This window comes from Terrapene carolina, unplaced genomic scaffold (genome assembly GCF_002925995.2).
Source record: "Terrapene carolina triunguis isolate 2854851 unplaced genomic scaffold, T_m_triunguis-2.0 Scaffold35022, whole genome shotgun sequence".
In the NCBI taxonomy this organism is placed as follows: Eukaryota; Metazoa; Chordata; order Testudines; family Emydidae; genus Terrapene; species Terrapene triunguis.
The window spans coordinates 2,441,854-2,464,083 of NW_020699373.1; the positions used below are offsets into that span (position 1 = coordinate 2,441,854).

General features: G+C 38.1%; 1 protein-coding gene across 2 annotated transcripts in view; it reads left to right on the plus strand.

Moving 5' to 3' along the window:
* The window catches only part of LOC113405312 (uncharacterized protein KIAA2026-like), a 79,205-nt gene extending 57,427 nt beyond the window's left edge, over nt 1–21,778 (plus strand). For both annotated transcript variants that reach the window (XM_026646389.1, XM_026646390.1), the window contains 3 exons: nt 15,017–15,132; nt 16,670–16,857; nt 17,729–21,778. In XM_026646389.1, the coding sequence (XP_026502174.1) occupies nt 15,017–15,132; nt 16,670–16,857; nt 17,729–21,387 (3,963 nt within the window). In that variant the 3' untranslated portion in view covers nt 21,388–21,778. The remainder of the gene's footprint in view (nt 1–15,016; nt 15,133–16,669; nt 16,858–17,728) is intronic.
* The last annotated feature ends 452 nt before the right edge of the window (nt 21,779–22,230 follow it).

Sequence of the window (22,230 nt, forward strand, 5' to 3'; positions counted from 1 at the left end):
TTTAAAAGCATAAGTGGTGGAACCCATTTGTTTTCTTGACTCTTTGGCTCAAACCCCTTCTACTATTGAGCTCCATTCTCCTTTCTGCCTCTTGATAAAAGTTTCATCTATGGCAACTGTGATCAATAGAGTTCATAAAAATGCCACAGAAATGCCTAACAATTTTAAATGACTTTGTCTCTGTATTTTAGAAGGGAAATTAGGCTATTCAGCCTATATTGCTTCAGGTGCTTGAAGACGTATGTTCAGGTCACCTTAGGTTATTGATACAACAAATGTTCTATTTGCAAAAAAGAAAAAAAAGTGGATTTGGTAGGTTTAGAGAAATGGAGGAGGTATTAAATGTTAACCTGGACTATGAAAAATAGAGACTTCACTTTAAAAACTCAGAACGATGCCTATAACAACACTCAAAGCTGCAGTTATGGACCACATTTGAAATTATTTTGTAGCTGCAAGACTGCGACCTGGTTTCAAGACTAATAATCTGAGAGAGGTTTACCAGAATGGCAGAGATTAGTAATATAGAAGTAATATCTATGTACAGCAGTACAAATTAATAGTTGTATGTGTATTCTGCTGGTGTTCCTCCTATCAGGGATTATCTAATACCAGCAAGACTTTTAGAAGGGTATGTAAATATCTAAATTTTTCATAATTGCTCATTAAACTGAAATGTAACACCACCTTTATATATGCTGTGCTTGGTTCTGGTTGCCTTGTCTCTAAAAGAATATAGCATTAATCCTGGGGAGTACAGATACAAACAATGCACAGAGTCAGGACAAGACTTCCATGTAAAGCTCTCTGGGGGAGGGACCATCACATTCTATACATTTGTATAGGCCTAGTATAATGAGGACCTGACCTGCTTGGTCTTTAGGCACTACAGCAATGTAAATGGTACATAAAAATAAAATAAAAATTTAAGAACATTAAAAGACTGGGACTAAGTTTAGTTTCGTTTAAAGAGGAGATTACTGAACGGGGAATTAATAAATAATAATGGAAATGATGCAAAATAATGAATGCTATAGAAAAGGTAAATCATATGCTCTATTTACCCTTTTTCACTATGCAAGAACAAAAAGATATTCAGTGAAATCATTAGGCAACAAACTTAAAACTGATAAAAGGAAGTAATTCTTTACAACACATGATTAACCTGTGGAGTTTATTGCCAGGAGAGGTCATTGAAACTAAGAGTTTAGGAGGCTTCAAATAAATTTATGTTGATAGTAAGACAGCCACAGTTGTAACATCCACAGTTAAATTCGATAAGAAATTTAAAAAATAGAATTGATATACGTTTTAATTCTTCAGAGCATGGGCCAGTCTCTCTTTGACAGAAGCTAAGGGATTATCCACATGGAAACTTAGTGAGTGGCAAGCTGGGGTGTAAATCTACAGCACACTAGCCCGCTCTGCACTAACTGGTCTTGTGGACCCTGCTACCATGCACTAAAAAGTGCTGTATTGCGTATGTCGAAGTGTACTATTGGACTTCTAATATGCAGTAGCAGGATCTACAGAGCCGGTTATTGCATGGCAGGCTAGTGTGCATTAAGTCTTCCTGTGGATAAACCCTAAGAATAAGATTCCCTTTTTGGGAGGCAATTCCATAAGTGTTTGCAATGAGGTTTCTTGCAACTTCCTCTGAAACATCTAGTTCTCGCAGAGACAGCACACTGCACTAGCTGTACCACTGTCTGTTATGGTATGGCAGTTCCTATGTTATATTGTGTGTTATCATGTCTTGATAGTTAAGACCAGACTCTTTTAATTCGTTGCCCAAAAAAAGTTCAGCGGCTTTTTATATCTGATGGTCTTGGGCTGAGCTGTACTCCTCTTGAGGCCTGTTTTGTTTTTGGCTCTCTCTGTGTGGCTGTCCAAAGAGTGACACTGAAACTCTTCTTGCAGGATCATTGGAAGAAGCTGAATTATCAGAGGCCTTTTTTTGGAGTTATGACCCCTTTGAAGCAACTGGAATTTCTCTCTCCTTCATGACATTCCCCCTGCTGATCCCCATTTTAGGAGTTGTATTACCTGTCACAGTGAAACATTGCTGGGGGGAGGATGTATGTCCCTCAAACCCATTGTTTTAAAACAGTGTATAAAATCTCCTACCCACAAGTCATCCCTCAGTTTCTCTCCACTAGTCTGTTCTGTCATGTAATATAACACTCTCCCTGTGTAGTTATATTATTAAATTTAGTTAGATTTTTCTTATCTTACTCTGTTAAAACTTGGTCACTGCTATAGTGTGTTGCATAGTCCATAGTCGTGCAGGTTATTGCTTTTTGTAAATATTAGGATTTTGTCTACTAACTTCTTTTTGGTTGAAATCAATGCTGCTTGTAGGCACACAGCTATGAAATTCTGGTCTTTCAATAAAGATGCAGACAAAGGTGATAGGTCTGCTATTTGAGGGGAGAAAAAGGGTGTATCAGAAGGGCCAATTCCATCAGCTGCTTTTCCTCCTTAGGTGGATTCCAGTCTTACCAAGGCTCTAGGGCTAGTGAGCTGGAAAAGATTAAGGGCTAGTGGAGGCATAAACTGTCTTTTTGATTGGTCTCAGGGCCATCAGGTTTTTGTAATTCTGGCTAAAAAGCTAGTATGAAGATTTACCAGAGGACTTTGGTAGCCTTACCCTTATTCTTCCATTTAGGGACCATCTGTCCTCATTTTTGCCAGATTTGGAAATATTTCTTAAGACCAGGGAGTCCTTGAGTTTATCTGATGATGGGAGGAGCACACCCTCTAGTTCAAAACCAGCTTCTTCACCTCTGAAGAGATTTTTTTCATGAGAGACTATCAGAAGAAGTTAACTTCTTAGAAACTGCAGAATTGATGCTAGAGCCTAACTAGGCCAGAGATTTTTATTCCTGATATTTAGTCATTCCAAACTTCTTTCTTCAGACTTACATACTTCATACATACATTCATACGTCTTCCTTCCTCTTGCTGCTTGGGCGCTAGCAACAGGAGCATTCAGAACACAGGAGAGACAGTAGTACTCCTACTCTCAATTCCTCTGCCCAGCACCACAGGGGATCCCTAGAGCCACGATGAGCAATTACTAGGAAAGTCCTGCTCAGCCCCTGCAGCTCTAGAAAGGAACATGCTCAATGAATGTATTGGGTTAGTGCATGTGCTGTTCTGTCAGCACTTAGGAACTGTGAGGAGATGGAGCATTCTCAGTGCGGAGTAAATCTTCAGAGAATTTAGTTGCTAAGCTAACATACTTCTGAGCACATGCAAACTGCAGTTTTTAGAGTCTCGTCGTTTGGTCAAATTTGGGTGGATTTTCCCAGGAATAGCAAATAAGCATATCCTTGATACTAAGGTAACTGCTGCCAAGTTTCAGATCCCTGCTCCAAAACATGGAGGTGCCAGAGCCTCTTAATTAAACAGTTGTAAGATTTCTTTAACATAGGAAAAACAGCATATTTTCCTCAGATCTCATTTTCTGAAATGGCTAAACAGTTTTATCTGAAATTTTCAAGACATTTCAGCCCGAGGTAGACTTGTGGCATGGAAAATTTCAGCCCTTATGGTTTTAAGTTTTACAAAATTATAAGCAACTGAAAATGGGTTCGTATAATGGAAAGTGATATGCAACCTTAATTTAGCTATCAGTGTTGCTATCAGCTGTGCCTGCAATAATGAAAATAATGGACCTATTGAAAAAGTTTTTCACTCATTCTGTGTCTGGATGTATCAAGCAACTTGATCCTAGACTCCCCTGTACAATTTAATATCTTTTGCTTTAGTCGTGGGTAGTGTTCTTCCATCAAGAAAAACTGTGCAGAAGAGGATCCATCTCCTGATTACTCCTAGATTTGTAGCAGCCTAATGGCATAGATCACAGCTGTCCAACATGTGGCCCTTGAGGATGACCTGTTAAGAAGAAAACGTGTATTTGATTATGAACTGAAAATGAGGTACTCCATTCATTTTTAAACTGGAATTGAATCAGCCCCATCACCGCATCCTGCCAAATTGCCTTGCACCACTTTCCTTGCTGCCCCAGCCCTTCACAGCAGTACCTCTGATGTGAGCTGGGTGCTTCCTGAGCAGCTACTGTCCTTTCCCTGCTGCAGCTGGTCAGCAGCTCCCCTGCTAGCTTACCTGTTGAATTGCAGGGAATAAATCTGGCTAATCCATTGCTTGCTTGCTTTCTGGGTTGTGGGAGTCAGAGATGCAAATCTGCTTGAGCCTAGAGGAGTATCTAGTGAAGGATGGTGGCTCCTCTTCCCCATGCAGGTCAGGGCAGCCCCAGAGAGGGTAAAAAGAGGAGAAGCTGAAAACTATCAACCAGGTACAGCTCCCTGATTTTCTGATGGCTGCTTTTGACTCATGCTAGCTGGCAGTATCTTCTAGGAGGGGCCGTACACCAGCTAGGGATAGTGAGAACACCGTGCACTCCAGCCATTTCCTCTTCTCACTTCCAACACACGCTTTGTGCCAGGGGCTGTAAAAAGGGAGGCATAGGAGTTGGCTGTACTAACTAGCTCCAGGGGAATCTCCAGGTGGAGGCTAGTGTGTGGTTTCTCCTCACTTTCTCTGCCTGAATGATATAAAGGGAGTAGAATAGGGCAGAGTATCTGCCTCAAAATATTGATTTTGGCCCCTTGAGCTTTCAGAAACTATGTTTGTTCCTCAGGATGAAAAGGATGGACATGACTGATGTAGATTTTGTGATTTTACTTTGGCCAGTTAATGTAAAGCACGTGGTGTTCAGGATTCGGGTCCATTTACAGTAACTAGTTTCTGTCCAGAAGAGAGGAATGGGACAAGTAGAACCACTGGGTTTCTATGTCTCTGATTCCAGCAAGATGCCAGTGTATCATCACACTTATATATGGAACATTTAAGTAACTAAATTTACGCAGAGGAAAACATTCCATTTTGTAACGGACTTGCTACCACTCGCTTGTTGAAATTTTTGGAATCTGAAATAATTGATTGGGGTCCTACCAAAATTTTAGTGAATTCACTGAAGCTCCCTAACTGATAAACTAAAGAAGCCTATGGAGTCTTCTCATTCAGCACCCATGGAAACCCAATTGTTGCTTGTTTTTTATGAATATGTGGTAAGAATACTTTTGTTGTCATTCAGTTGCCTCTTAGTTTCATTCTCTTTGATTTACTTTTGTGAGTGGTGTATTCCATGTTAGGTCATAAAATGTATAACCTACAAAACACAGTTGTTCTTTGAGTACCACCTTCATAATATTTGGTCAATGTAGTTATAGCAGGTTCTCGTTTTGATAAACCTACTGATTGTGGTACATGTTGCTGGTGATACATACACAATGCTTTGAGACCCACTGCCATAAGGAGTTGCCTGTTATATTTCTTAATTTTCTTCTATATTTGTGAAACTTAAAAGATAGGTAATGCTACTGCCTGAGATAAATATGGAAAAGTAAATAGTTGGAAAGGTGAATGGACCTTTATTCCTTTATAGCAGGCTGTAACAAAGTGAAAAATAAGATGATCTGCTGACAAAGTAGAACCACAAAGGGCAAAATCTGGGCTTGCTTTTGGGTTATGTTGGGGTGGAGAGTAAGGGATATAGTTTCATCTTCATGTACAGGGATTTGTACATGCAACTCACTTTCCATTAGAATGAAAAAAATCTGTAAAAATTGTCAACCTCTTGAAACATTTTATTTTCACCTACATCTAGACTCTGGCTTACTACAGCCAGCTTCTCACTGCCCTGCCACTTCTTCCTCTGTAATGGCTGTAATGTCTTGACTAATGTTATCTCTACTTTCTGGCCTCCCTGTGTCTGTACACCACTTCTCCCTCCTCCAGGCTTTCCATGGTAGTGTTGTCAAGGAACAAGAGTTTCAAAAATTGGAACCTAAAGCTAGGCGTGTAAATTTATATTTACATACCAAGGAGTGGCCTGATTTTGAAAACTTCTGAGAACCTAGCATTTCCCATTGTAGGATCAGTGGGAAGCTATTGGATGCTTAGCACTTTGGAAAATGAGGTCATTTATAAGGGGCCTAAATATGAATGAATAAGTCAAATATTATGTTCCAGTTTTTGAAATCAAGTCCAAAATAATTTTCTTCTTCTTCTGCTCTGACTATATTTCCACCTATTTCCTCTTTCAAATTCCTTTCACAGGCCCATCAATTTCAAGATACTTGTCCCCACTTTCAAGGCTCTGTATATTTTTGCCCTTCAGTTTTTTCTTAAAACACCTGTAATGCCTCTTCCTTCCCTGTATTTAACCCAAGTTTTTTTCCTAACTGCTCCATTTGGCTCCTTCTCATACAGTTTTGTGTATTCTTTCATGCTTTCTCTTTGTTGGAGCAGCTTTCCAGTGAATATTTTCCAAGAGCCATCCTTCGGCAACTCCTGACTACCTACTTGTTCTCTGAACCATTCCAGCTGTAAAAGCCACACACTACTCTGGGTGTTCTGCATTTTAGTTTTCTGCATTGTATTGATTCATGCCTTTAGACTGTGAAATATTTATGATAGAGATGCTGTTATTTGTTCAACTTGTTCTAAAGTGCCTTATATATCTGAAGGTATATCTTAATCTTCAAAAGTAGGTAAGGCAACATATCCAAACATCAGCAGTAGTTATAATTAAATATCTAACTTTTCTTTAAAATATTGGCATGAAAAGGTGTAGGGAAATGTTTGGTTATCAGCAGTTAAGAGGGTGGAAGATTCAATTAACTGGAAGGGAATTTAATTGTTAGTATCCATAAAGGAAAACCCTGTAAATCTTCAAGAGATGGCATATAGTATATGCTGTAATGTGTTGAGAATGAATGTACATCAACTCATCTAGATATTTGCATAGTTTTACAACAAGCTACATAAAAAGCACTAGAAAAGTCCGTACAAACTAAAATTTCATATAGACAATGACTTGTTTATACTGCTCTATATACTATACACTGAAATGTAAATACAATATTTATATTCCAATTGATTTATTTTGTAATTATATGGTAAAATGAGAAAATAAGCAATTTTTCAGTGATAGTGTATTGTGACACTTTTTTGTATTTTGGTATTTGATTTTGTAAGCAAGTAGTTTTTAAGTGAGGTGAAACTTGGGGGTATGCAAGACAAATCAGATTCCTGAAAGGGATACAGGAGTATGGAAAGGATGAGAGCCATTGGTTTATAAAATTTACAGAGCTCATACTGAGACTAGAAAAAATGTCTGCTATTTTTGAATTACGCTTTCCCAAATTTTCTTTAAAAAATAAGATGCTATAAATTAACTAATGAAATGATAATTTATGTTTCCTTAAGGGAAAGTAGAACACTGCTGAATGGGCTGACCATATCTCTCTGATTAGGCTTATTGTAATAAAGACTAAACCACAAAATGAAGACATTATCAGCAGCTAGGAGTCTATTGCTAATTTGCTTTCATTTTGTGATGCCTCAGTATTTTGAAAACAGAAACAAGATTTCTTTATTTTCATTGATACTGTTTTTCAAGATCCATTTCTGAAAGAAAAGTGCTGATGTAATCGGTTGTATTTTGCATGATTCTGAAAGTGTATCAGCTTGTTTATCTTTCATGATAAAACATAATTGGCAGTAGTTGTTTAAGGGTTTAGTATAGCAAAGGTCTAATGCAACTGTTCTCAAACTGTGGGTTGGGACCCCAAAGTGGGTCGCGACCCTAATTTAATGGGGTTACCAGGGCTGGTGTTAGACTTGCTGGGACCTGAGGCTGAAGCCAAAGCCCGAGTCCCACCGCCCGGGGCCAAAGCCCGAGGGCTTCGGCATGGGGTGGTGGGGCTCAGGTTACAGGCCCCCTGACTAGGGTTGAAGCCTTAGGGCTCTCCCCCCCCAGCCCTGGGTGACGGGGCTTGGGTGTTGCCCTCCCTTACCCCACCCGCAGGGGGGATCAGGCTTTGACATCCCTCCCCCCCCGGCCTGGCGGGGCTCAGGCAGGCTCAGGCTTCGGTCCTCCCTCCTGGGGTCGTGTAGCAATTTTTGTTGTCAGAAGTGGGTCATGGTGCAATGAAGTTTGAGAACCCCTTGACGTATAGTGCTATCTTCACTGAGGAGAACACTGTTGAGGTTTGATAGTTCCAGATTGTCCAGCAATCGCTTTGTTGGTAGTTGTACTCTTCTCAGGATTCTGTTATGTGGAGAATGTTGTTGTAACTAACCAGGTAAAATTGGGATGTGCCACTGATGAGGAAAAGAATAGTTAACCATTAGGTGAGGATCTACAGAAGTTTTTTATTGTAGTCTGGCACATTTGCCTGCTAAGAGAATACATGAGTGCTAAGAGAAACAAATTATTACTCATTTTGTATTAGAAATTAAGTCTTATTTTCTGTTAAAGGAAGTACTGTTAATAGTAGACAGCCACTGAAAGGCTAGGCCTCATTTTTGGGAACAGCTTGGTTTTCTTGGCTCTCCCTGCACATCTTGAAGTCCCAACCAGATATTTTTAAAGAAACATATTGAGCTGAAGTCTGATAATTTCCCTGCCAGTTCCATAGCCACAGAAGAAATTCTTAACTATATAATTGATGCAGAGATGTGCAATGAGTTTTTTAGAAGTTCTACTTTCTGAATATGAAAGACAGTTCACAGATTTTCATTTGTTTCTACTCCTGTTCCTCAGATGACAACTAAAGCCACATATTTTATACATAATTTTTATTTGGAAATTATGTTGCAGAAGTTAAAATGCATGTCATTGACCTGCAGCCACTTTTGTTGTTAACTGAAATGGAAGCACCTGTGTTTTATATTTTAAATGCCCCCATAAGGTTAAATCCTGCATTTTTAGTCACTCAGAACACCTATTGAATCCAGTGGGATTGAGTAAGAATTGTTGTAGGATTTCTTCCATAACTAAGGTAAGAAGGCCATTCAAAACATTCTGAACTTAAAAGTTACCAATTTTTGTTTTTAGGTGTCTGATGTCCAAAGCAGCTGCAGTTCACCAGCTCCCTCTCCGTGTAACATCACTAGAACACGCTAGACTGGTGATGTCACACATTCCACCGAACCCCGCTGCAGAATGGAGCAGGCCTATAAGGGTAAGGTAAGTTTTCTCCTTCCACCACCACCCTTTTTGACCACAATATTGCATGGTTTTATAAGATTCCTAATATTCTTTATTTTATGTCCTGTAGGATATAAAATAAGAATTTTTAAAAATCTTATAAAACTGCATAATATTGTGGTTGTGTGTGTGTGTTTAAAAAATAAAAGTTTAGTCCTTACCCCCTGTATACATATCCTGGCTCCAGTCTGCTTTGGGGTTCCATGATGAGTATGCCATTATCAGACTAGTGTATGCTGGGGCATCACGGAGAGCGGAGTCAGCATTCCATGGCTGCTCTGGATGTCGGAAACCTAATTTTTTTTAAAAAAGGTAAGTTTTAAGTTCAGAATTTGTTGACTGTCTCTCTAACCTTCGTCATATGGGAATATTCAGCACATAATTCTAAATGATATTTTCCTTTGGTTAAATTTAGTTATAAGCCACCAATAAAGAGCACATTTTACACCTTTCTTTATACAAATTCTTGATCATTTGTTCAAAAGTCCAAATGTCATAACTTCTTGCTACCAGAACAAAAATACAAATTTTTTGCCACTGCCTATAAATAGGAGTCACATTGGGGAGAAAAGCAGTGGTATTGGTACTCTCTTCCAGCTCTGCCCCAGTTTAAAGCTCTGCCTACAACCCCAAAGTTGCTGGATATTTGTTTAATCAGTAGAGAAATAGTTAAGAATGTTGATTGTAAAGTGTTATAATCATGGTCTGCAGAAAGCTCAAGGAAACAAATTGTAAGAGGTCCCATTTCTCTTAAGAACAAATGTTGGACCTCTGCTCAAAAAGTGTTTGGGGGAAAGGATCCTTACCCCTCCAGTACAGTGGCTTGATGTGGAGCATATCCACTTCCACTAATACAACCCACAGGATTTGGTAATGTTGAAACCCATATACATATCCCCCTCACTGAGGGAAGGAGTTGTGCATGGAATCATAAAGTGACAGATTTATTAGTCACTTCATGAAACCACTTCTGTAGAGTTCCCTGTGCAGCCAAACCCTCTTTCTTTGTGCAGTTGAATCATCATTGTTCCACTGCATTTGGCCCTTTCTGTGCCCAAGGAAGAAAAGCAGCATTTGGTTGTAACAGCCATTTTTCATTCCATTTGTCTGTAGATTCGACACTGAATCCAGTCCCATTCAGAACATTGTCTTTGAGACAATAGGGACTAGAAATAATTATTTTTAAATGAAGGCTTAATTTCTGTAGAAACTAGTGGGCCACCAAGGAATTGCTTATATAAGCGTAATACCATGAGCTGACCCAATCCGATCCCTGCCTTTAACTGTGAATTAGTTTTCTCTGTAATAAAGAATACAAGGCTATATATTTTATCATAGATGTGAAATAGAGTCCTGGTTATTTTGCACTTGTGTAGGAAGTAAAATACTGGGTTTTGTAATATACCTCAGAAAACATATTTTCTATTTTCATTGTTTTTGACTAGTTTTATGTATGAAGTATGCTAGCAGATCATTTATTCCACAAAGGGTCTTCTCACAAATTGCACTCTGTCCTGAAAGCTACATTGAACTGCACTGATAAAAAACCTGGTCCAGTAAAACAAATGGCCTTGCACCTTTTTTTCTTATCGACTGTGCTTTGAACATATGTGAGGAAAGAGTACTCTGCACATTCTGTTCTACTCATCGTTATGCATTAATACCAGTGGGTTTATCTCCAACAGCTATACTCCAGGATCCTGAGAAAAATGAACAGTTGGGATTCAAGAAGATAATTAGATTTCAAATAAGCCGTGATATTTTGTATCAGTCGCACAGAAATGATTGGGAAAACAAACAGAATGTGGAGTTGTCCAGAGATTTTAATCTGGATGACATGAATTTTCTTAAGAAATTGAATTTAGAATTTCTCATCTTGTTTTTTAAATTAGAGGAATGTGACCTCTACACATCTGATGTTCCCTCCTCAGGTGATTTTAATCTAATAAAAGCTCATAGTCCATTCTTACACTAAAGCCTATGCTTGTGCCAATTTGGTCAGCACATTATACAACTTTTTACTTTAAAGTTTATTCAGTGGCCCAATACACCTAATATAAGTTCTGCTTTCCCTGCCCAAATCAGAATATCAGTCATCTCTAGAGGTAAAAGAGTCTCAGAAAAATCCGTTTATTCCTTCAGTCTTTGTTCCACCCAAGCTACATTTCACATATTAATCCATCATCTTTATCTTCCTTTTATTTGTCTTAATTTGTGCTGAATTCAAGACATGTACAGTATCTCAATGTCCTGAAATCAGTCTCATTCTATTTAATTATTTTAATGTTTTGTTTTAGTGTTACCCATTTTATGTATTCCAATAGTAATATATAATATACAAATGCATTTATGTCTGTAATTCTCTATGTGGAATTTTAAATATACTCTTTAAAATGAAATAAATCTGCTCAAACTAATTGTTTTCTACTGTAAATAGTTCTATTGGCTACTCACACGAGTAATCAGTATCAGGATTCTAATTAGGCTATATTGCACTAATATAACTTTTTATTATAGTATCCATTGACAGTTTTTTACTTCAATATATAATATGTGCAGTGTGACCAACTTACACATGGGGGAATTAAAACACATAATTTCCTGACTTCTCTGTGTGTTAAATCTTAATCATAACTTGGCATTAATGTATAGCTTTTCATTCAAGTACCTTGTTTTTTGTAGTTTTAATTAAAGAATAAGCAATGAGTAGTCATTCATTCTGCTGTATAAAATGCAAATGATTGCACATCATAGTAAAAACAGTGGACTGTTTTCAAACCAGCTAGCAACTTGAATGATCATGCTGTGGACTGGGGGAAGTCTCCTGGGGATGGGTGGAAAGGAATCCTTCCAGCAAGCCATGGAGACTACTGCAGACTCTTGAAGGGCTGTAACTTCAGGCCCTAATCCAACTCTTCTTGCAGCCACCTGACCCAAAATTCCATGCATTCTGGGGTACAGGAGCAGAGCTCTGCAGCAAACTAAGGGTGCAGATCAAATATGGAGATGAGTTCCCACCAACTCCTCTCCCTGTTTTTGCAACAGAACCATGCCGTCTTTTCCTGTCTCAGTATCATCTATGGCAAGAGCGAATCTAGGATTTGGCCCATTGAGTCCAGTTCATTCCTCTAGTACACTGAACTTAGTGGGGTGGCAAAAGTATGAGGACAGAGTCTGGATATCCAGACTCATTTTTATGACTATCTCAATAATTAAGCTCCTGTGGCGTGCGTGTGTATCTCTCTCTCTCTCTCTCTCTATTATATATAGGTACACACGCACACACACGCACGCCACAGGAGCTTAATTGAGATATATATATAATATATATAGACACACACATACAAAGCAGGACATATATGCTTATATATAAAGTGCCCTGTAAATTGATAGTGTTATATTACTAATTTTTTTTAATAATCACAATTGATGCCCATTTAAATAACTAGTAAGGAAAACAATGTACTATACATGCACGTTACTCTGTTTAACATGCATTCTCTATGGAGGATTATACAAACTAAGATTCAGTTTGGAAAGTAAAACCATTTTTGAGTTATCTGAGTGAAAAAATTAAGGCTGTCGATTAATCTCCATTAACTCGCGAATAACTCAAAAAATTAATCACAATTAATTGCAGTTTTAATCGCACTGTTAAACAATAGAATACCAATTGAAATTTATTAAATATTTTGGATGTTTTTCTACATTTTCATATATATTGTATTCTGTGTTGTAATTGAAATTAAAGTGTATATTTTTTATTATAAATATTTGCACTGTAAAATGATAAACAAAAGAAATAGTATTTTTCAGTTCACCTTATACAAGTACTGTAGTGCAATTGCTTTGTCGTGAAAGTGCAATTTACAAATGTAGGTTTTTGTTGTTGTTACATAACTGCACTCAAAAACAAAACAATGTAAAACTTCAGAGCCTACAAGTCTACTCAGTCCTACTACTTGTTTAGCCAATTACTAAGACAAATAAGTTTGTTTACATTTATGGGAGATAATGTGGCCCTCTTCTTATTTAAAATGTCACCGGAAAGTGAGAACAGGTATTTGCATGGCACTTTTGTTGCTGGCATTGCAAGGTAAATACGTGCCAGATATGCTAAACATTCGTATGCCCCTTCATGCTTCGGCCACCATTCCAGAGGACATGCTTCCTTGATGACGCTCGTTAAAAAAATTATGTGTTAATTAAATTTGTGACTGAATTCCTTGGGAGAGAACTGTATGTTCCCTGCTCTGTTTTACCCACATTCTGCCATATATTTCATGTTATAGCAGTCTCGGATGATGACCCAGTATATGTTGTTCGTTTTAAGAACACTTTCACTGCAGATTTGACAAAATGCAAATAAGGTACCAATGTGAGATTTCTAAAGATAGCTACAGCACTCGATGCAAGGTTTTAAGAATCTGAAGTGCCTTCCAAAGTCTGAGAGGGACGAGGTGTGGCTCATGCTTTCAGAAGTCTTAAAAGTGCAAAACTCCGATGCTGAAACTCCAGAACCCGAACCAAAATCAACCTTCTGCTGGTGGCATCTGACTCAGATAATGAAAATGAACATGCGTCAGTCCGCACTGCTTTGGATTGTTATCGAGCTGAACCCATCATCAGCATGGACATATGTCCCCTGAAATGGTGGTTGAAGCATGAAGGCTCATACCAATCTTTGGCGCATCTGGCACTTAAATATTTTGCGACGTCGTCTACAACAATGCTATGCGAACGCCTGTTCTCACTTTCAGGTGACGTTGTAAACAAGAAGCGGGCAGTATTATCTCTTGAAAATGTAAACAAACTTGTTTGTCTGAGCGATTGGCTGAACAAGAAGTAGGGCTGAGTGGACTTGCAGGCTCTAAAATTTTACATTGTTTTATTTTTGAATGCAGTTTTTTGTACATGATTCTACATTTGTAAGTTCAACTTTCATGATAAAGAGATTGCACTATAGTACTTGTATTAGGTGAATTGAAAAATACGATTTCTTTTGTTTTTTTACAGTGCAAATACTTGTAATCAAAATTAAATATAAAGTGAGCACTACATTTTGTATTCTGTATTGTAATTGAAATCAGTATATTTGAAAATGTAGAAAACATCCAAAAATATTTAAATAAATGGTATGCTATTGTTTAACAGTGAGATTAATCCTGATTAATGTTTTTAATTGCACGATTAATCATGATTAATATTTTTAATTGCTTGTGACAGCCCTAGAAAAAATCTGTCACAAAAAGAAAGCGCTCCTCCTTCTATTTTCTGATAACTCAGATATAGCCCAGGTATAGAACTTTCCCAAGAAACTCACCTTTGGATAAAATACAATTGTAAGACACTTCAGCCCCAAAAGTAATTTTCTGGGAAGTTTATAATCTGAAAAATTATAAGATATCTTTTCTTTTTGTAAAGTGTCTATATAAATCTGATAATTCATATAATATGTACCTTTAATTAAAAATAGTGTTTAGTTTGCTGTAATACAATTTTAGGCCATAATCTTGTAAACATTTACACATGAAACTTTACACATTTGAGTAGTCCCTTTGAGCTCAATAGGACTATCTCACATGTTTAAAGTTACTCATAGAAGTAAAGTTAAGCACATGTCTAAACGTTTGCAGGATTGGACCTTAGTCCCAGTTTTCAGCACCCTGAAAAGGTAAACATTTCAGTAAGAGACCTTTATGAGGATTTTGTTTCTGGGTTTGTTTTCAATAAAAGTATTCTGAATAAGATTAGAGTTTGCCTTACTAAAGCTGAGACTGGACTGCATTGATAAAGTCAAATGTAATACATTTAGTTTTGTATTTTCTTTTTTATATGTTGCACGGAAGTACACTGACACTGGTGTCAGACTAATATATTTATTAGATGCAGCTATAATGCAATAATAAAGAAATGTTTTTATGTTTGCAGGGAAGATGGTACCATCGGAAACAAGCAGTAAAGGAATTGCATTGTACATTGGTACGACTGCTAAATGAATTGTTACCATGGGAACCAAAACTAATGAAGGCTTTTCAGAGAAACAGGTAAATGAGAGACCCTTTGGAACAATGTCCGAGAGATGAACAAAACACAAAAGTTACATTTTTTAAAGTAATAATTGATGTTAAAATCCTGGTGACAACAATCCTTCAAGGCTATGTGTGAGGTATAGACAGTATTTTAGTTTAAAGAGCTATATGTTTTTATGTTATGCAGGGAGTGCTAACAACTCCATAGATATGATTGAGCAGAGCTTTTTGTCTAAGAAATGATTTTTCAAAATGCCCTAAAATCTCCATGCATACTCAGATTGTTTTTAGAATTACTATGCCAAGCCAATGCCCAGAGTAGAGTTAATTATGGAAATTTGGATTCCTTTGGTCCCATGGGTCCTGAGATACAACACCTTTAACTGAATAAAATTTTCCTGTTTTTACAAATTTTTTGCACCCACTTGTGGTTCAAACTTTGGCACTGATTTGCACAAAACTGAGATTACCTGATTGGACTGACCTCAGCTGGTGTCAGATTTGACCTCAACTGCAGACCAGCACCAAGCTCCACATCAAGGGAGCTGTATTTAAAATGTTGTTAATAGGTCTTTCTAGCTCTGTATATTACACTTGACCACTTTACCTGTTCTAGACAAATCTCCAAAGACTTGCTAGTTGTTAACACCTTGTACTAAGGATTCCCTCTCAGTCATCATCTTCAGTTACCAATATCTTATCCTTCTGGTTCACTTTGATATATTCCAACAAACTGTAGAACTTCTCAGAGCAGAAGTGCAGAACAGAGGACAAAGAGTGCCTGGTAGTGTGTGAATGCTAGGACAAATGTGGAATTCTGGTGGGCGCTGAGAATATGTAAAATTGTATTAAAATGGGGTGAAGCACTCTTATGGTCCCATCTTCTTTGGGATATTCCTCTAGTGGAATATCAGGCACTGGAGGTAAATAGTAACTGATGTAGCAACCCTGAGACGAGACATTTTAAAAATTCTTTCAGGCATTCTTAGATTTTTAGAGCCAAGAGGAAACATTATGATCATCTAATTGGATCTAGTATATAACACAGACCAAAAGCAGAGATCCCTGATTTCTCTAGCTGGAGCTGTACCTCAACTCAGATGTCAAGGTGAGCTCGGGGAACTTGCTGCAACTGATTCCTGAACCAATACAGCTGCACCTAAAACAATGAGGGTCTCTGAGAGTGTATGAAGAGGAATGACGGCATAGAATAGTGTTGGATACAACACAAAAAATGGCAGATACTGTTAGCAATAGGTCAGAGTTGATTTGGTCCCAGTAACTATTGCCAGCTCCAGGGGGACAGAATTTTGGTTGTGGCAAGAGGGGAGACGTTACCGTAGCTCCGTATTTCCTGGTTTTCAGAGGGTTAAGTTTAGTCACTGTGGTCAGTTGGGAAGGGCACAAGCCTGTGCTAGGGAATCTTAACTATGTCAATGAAGTTTTTGGGCAGTAAGTATAGGTACAAGTATGAACAGTTAAGTATTTTCTTAATAAAATATTTTAAAATAGGTTGCAGAAGTTAGTCATTATGTCTGACATTCTGTTCAAGGTCTCGACTGAAGAAGGACTATGATGATTTCAAAAGACAGCCAGACCATGATAAATTTACCAGAGAACTATGGAGTAATGAAGAAGGTGAAGTTGATAATGGAAAAGAATCTTTCAATGCAGTAGCCAGTAAATCTTCAGAAGCTGCAGAGCATCTGGAGATCCTGCAAAAAGATCACTCAGAGTTTGGTAAGCACTTAGCTGGGATTTAGTGACGATGTGGATGTGCTACAAGGCCTACAGTTTTCCTGTGTTTGGTGGTGTGGTTTTTTGTTTGTTGTAGCTGTGTATTACATGTTATTTTTACTATAGTGAATTATATTGGTCTAGATTCTGTGCTGACCTCCTTGGAAGCATAGCTGAGAGAAAGGATGGGCAAAGGTGGCTTTGTGCTACTTTTGTGCCCTCTGGATTCTGGCCTGTGGTGGGTGGCTGAAATGGTACCCAACGTGAATTAGAGCTTAGAACTGACAGCATCTGCTACAGGACTGTCTATGGATAGTTCGATACTGCAAATTCCTGTTGCCCTCAGTGTACCCTCCTACTCCTGATCAATCCCTAGTATTTTTCTGTGCTCTTTTAATAGTTGGGATGAATTGGGATGAAAGGCAGTGAAGCCATAACTATCTATTAGTTTTGTATAAAAACTTCTGGATTTCTTTTTTTAATTCCTGAATTTTCTTTAAATTAAAGTATTGTAACATCAAATCCTGGAAACTATGCTGTCACTTAGAATGCAAAGGTTGTAGTTTGATGAATTCATAAATACAAATTTGGGACTTAATGATTTTTTAAATGAAATTCTGTGCCTGCTCAATTGGATTTTAAATGTAAATTGGCTGGAGCCTAAGTTATTATGATTATTTTTAAATTGTTTAAGCACGTAGGTAATGAGATTAGTACTGTCATCCCATCAGAAACTATTCTTGACATGACAGCATGCTTATAAACTACTGCATTGCTTTTAGCTAAACACTAATAAACTATCATATAGCTGTGTCAGTTGCAAACATTCAACTTGTGATATATTTACAATTACTTGTTTTAATTCTTTCTGCAGATGAAATGAAACTGCTAGAAATGGATTTTCCTGCAGGAAGGAGCAGGCTACTGAAGAAAGAATTGACTTCTAAAGAAATACAGAAGACACTGCCCAAATCTATTAAACGTCAGTCCAAGCAAAATAGTTACCTGGATGATAGCACAAAAGACCTTTCACCAAGGAAGAAAGCTAAATTAAGCACAAATGAGGCTACAGTCCAGATTGCAGAAAGTGAGACGCACACTAACAGTTGTTTGAGTGAACTGAAACAAAGCGAGCTATCACCTCTAGAATCATTTGCCCTGACAGATTCTGCAACGTCAGTATGTAGCTTTCTGAAAGAGACCAAACCCATTCAGGCTTTGCTTGCTAAGAATATTGGGAACAAAGTGACCTTAACAAATCAGCTGACAACCCCTATGGGTATGGACATATTTGCTTCTGAAAAGGCAGTTATGTCACCTGTGGAGTCATCCCCACTAAAGCCAGCATTGCCCTGCGAGACCAATTCAAATAGTCCTTTACAAATGGTATACAAAATGCCAAGTGGACGTTGTGTACCAATAGATATCCATAACAGCTCAGTGAAGATTCAAATGCAGCCTGTGATTGACCCTAAAACAGGAGAAAAAGTCATGCAGCAAGTTCTTATTTTACCCCAAAATTTTCTCATACAACACAAAGAAGGAAAAGCCGTGGCAAAGCTGCACTGTACATCTTTTCCACAGGCAGCACATGTTAATGATTCTTTAGCACCTGTTCTTGTAAATCCAACTGTAAATGCTACCACTCAACTGTCTTGTACAGTTTTTAACAAGAGTGTTACACATGTGTCACAAGTGACTAATCCAGTGAACAGACCACAACTTTTGTCCTCTGTAACTGCAACAAGTAACTTACAAGCATCAGCAATTAAAATGAGCCAAAGTGAAGCTGGCAAAATGAAGACTTCAGTTTCACCTGCCACATTCTCTGTACCTTTACCTTCATCCACTGTTTCCACATTAGGTAAGCCTTTGGCATCAGCAACAACACTAAGTGGATCTGCAAATACTATTTGTTCCATTCACAATGTAGCACCACAGCAGACTAGTGACTCCTGTGAAGCTAAACAGGAGCTTAAAACGGTGTGTATAAGAGAATCGCAGTCCATTCTTGTCACAACACGAGGGGGGAACACTGGAATTGTTAAAGTACAGACAAACCCAGACCAGATTTCACCTAATACTTTATCTCCAAATTCAGTTTTCACTTACGCACCTCAGCTTCAGGCATTTTTGGTTCCAAAATCCACTACGTTGTCAACCTCTACTTTTTCATCTGTGGTGACAGCCGCATCTAGTCTCCCACTGTTTGGTCAGTCTTTTGTTTCTGGGTTTGCTCCCTCAACAACATCTTCTGTTACCATTCCAGCCATTCCTGCAGGCTTAAACCAGATAATAGGGAAAAATCTCAAATTTCCATTAGGGCAGCTTCCCACTAGTGGCAGTTTGGATCAAGTAATAGAGAAAACTCAAGAAGTATCATCTCCTCCTTTCTTGTCCTCCATTTCATCAACTAGCACTTTGGTGCCAGCAACTCCAAACAGTACTGTTAATGTAGTTAGCATTTCTTCAGGAAATATTGAACAAAGGAGCACAGGCATTACCCAGACTCCTTCAACACAGCAACAAGTTGATATTAAAACCAAAAAATATCCTGTTACACAAGCTGAGACTGCTACAGCAACAAATGGAGATGTGATCCGTGGTACTCCGATTCAAAAACTTATGTTGGTCACAAATCCACCTATTCTTTCTCCTTGTGGAGCTACGGGAGTAAATATAATACCTGCTCCAACATCCACTGGTGTTACTGCCCAAAAATTAGTTTTCATTAATACTCCAATTCCCAGTAGCCCATCAAACACCAGTCTAGTTGCAGAATCATTCAAACAGGCCCTGCCTTCCTCCATAGGCAAAACATACGTTAACACCCCAGAACAACCTCAGTTACTTCTAATTCCATCTACAATGGGGGCACCAGTAAAAGTAAGTTCATCACCTACTGTGTCTCAAGTAAAAGATGTTAAAATTGGACTAAACATAGGTCAAGCCATTGTAAATACCACAGGCAATGCACAGCATGTTCCACCGATTAACATATTGAAGTCTGCAGCCCCCAAAGGAACAGATGACATAAACAGCAAGGGTTTTATTTTGCCTTTGTCAACAAGTGGTAGTTTGGTTCCAGGATGTTCAGGTTTTGTGAGTCAAAGTATTACATCTGTTAATGAATCTATAGGTGTTGCAACAAAAGCAGCAAAAGCTTTTACAGTAACAACAGCAAATGCATGTTTAGATTCTGTTTCAGTGACACCAAGTGGGACTTCTATTGGCACGCGACCCTCTGTTTTGGTTAGTGGAAATGACACTTCTTCAAGAATAAGGCCAGTTTTAACTAATCGACTATGTACATCAAATATTGGAAATACTATGGCCATATCAACTGTGAAAACAGGACATCTTGCGTCATCTGTTCTTATTTCAACTACACAACCAAGAGTATCTTCTCAAAGTGTATCATCTGCTTTACAGTTTCCAGTTACCTTGCCTGGACCTGTGGCAGCCTCCACTAAAGTCATTCAAACCGTTCCTCGCTTGACAGCAGTTCCAGCTGCTGCACAGTGTCTGCCCCTTCCAAAAGGACAGCCCCCCACACTGGTAAAATTTCAGTCACCAGGAATTTCAGCTGCAGTGCCAACTAATGCAAACTTTCCCAAACCTCAAAATGTATTGCCATCTGCTTCACCAAATACAGGTAAAATAATTAGTTTTTCCAACTTTGCTTCTCTCCCATGCCAGCAGATACCTCCTAGTTTAGCAAAACCAGCTCATGCTTACTCTTGTGCTCCAGGTGCCTCTGTCATTCAGACTGCTGCCGCTTCACCGACTGTAACTAGCCAGGCAATGGGTCAGTTGAATGAAACTTGTATTCAACAGAAAATAGTTATTAACACCTGTACGCCTTTGGCACCTGGAACTCACATCATGATTAATGGCACTCGATTTATTGTTCCACCGCAAGGCCTTGGAGCAGGCAGCCATGTTCTTCTCATCTCTGCTAATCCAAAACATGGGCCTCCTCTACTTCTTAACAATGGCCAAGGGGCTCGAGGTGTACCATTTGTTAATCATATTCCCCAGAACATCACACTAGCACCAAGTAATTCATTAAGTTGGCAGACATCAAAACATCCTCTGAAAAGCTCTACAAAAATTGTGAACTCTCTTGGGACAGCAAACACTCTGCCTATCGTACATGCAACACCACAGATAGTAAACACTGCTGCTAAATCATGCGCTCCACCCTCTACAACAACACTGTCTGTGTCTTCAGTGATAAAACCTCCAGTTAATGTTTTAGCTAAAACTTCTTTGGTTCCTGCCATAAATGCTGGTAACTCTCAGTTACCAAGTAGCACTTCAGTATTTCACTTGGATACATCTATCAAGAAACTGTTGGTCAGCCCAGAAGGAGCCATTTTGAATGCTATAAATACTCCAGCATCAAAGGTGGTTTCTTCTCTGTCTTCATCCCTGTCACCAGTTGCAGTGTCCAAAAGCATAAATGCTACTAGTGTCTTCCCTGCTTTTCAGTCATCTGGCCTAGGTAAATCTGACAAAGCCGCCTCCTGAATTTGGAGTGAGCGAGCCAATTTCACATGTTTGGGGCATTCTTTGGACTTTGGAAATCATTATAACTGTTGAACATTTTTTACACTGTTTGAAACATACTTTAAATAGTTGATTTCTTTAAACTACTTTGTATTAGATTGCGGCTGTTTTCAGTTTCCTTGTGGGAGATGTGAGAGAATCTGTTTGATTTCCCTCTAAGCTAAGCTTTCAAAGGGTTATTTAATAAAATGGTCAAAATGACCAACTTGTTAATATAAAATGTTAAAAGTGTAAAATTTGATTTTAGTTTAAAGGAATCTAGCATTTTGCACATTTACATTGACATGTTTCATTTTACGATTTGAACCATTAGGCGGCATGTTTATAACAGTATGTGTCTTTTTTTATTTTTGTCAAATCTTATCTTTGTTTGATTTGTTTCTGTAAAAAATATATTTATGCATTGTAAAAATCCAGTCCATGGTGTAAAATTGTACATATTCCTGATCCTTAACAATCTGTACTAAACTATATGTACAAAGAACTATGCTGTCTTATTTATGTTTTGTTTACATAATGTATAGTTTTTTAAGTATTTTAGTAATTTTGGACCAGTGTACTGTTAAGCAACAATGCAGAAGAATCTGCATGTAATAAATCAAGTTGCTGTACTGCTTTGTTTTGACAATATTTTAAGACTGTATCTATTGCATCGTGGGAGATTGAATTTATACATGCACCTCTTTCCAGTGTGCATGCATTAATACAGAAAAATCTTGTAGTGTGGAACTTTGCCAAAAAGAATTATTTAAGCCACAAAGCTTTGAGCTGTGATTTGCATTACATATATGATTTCAATAATTA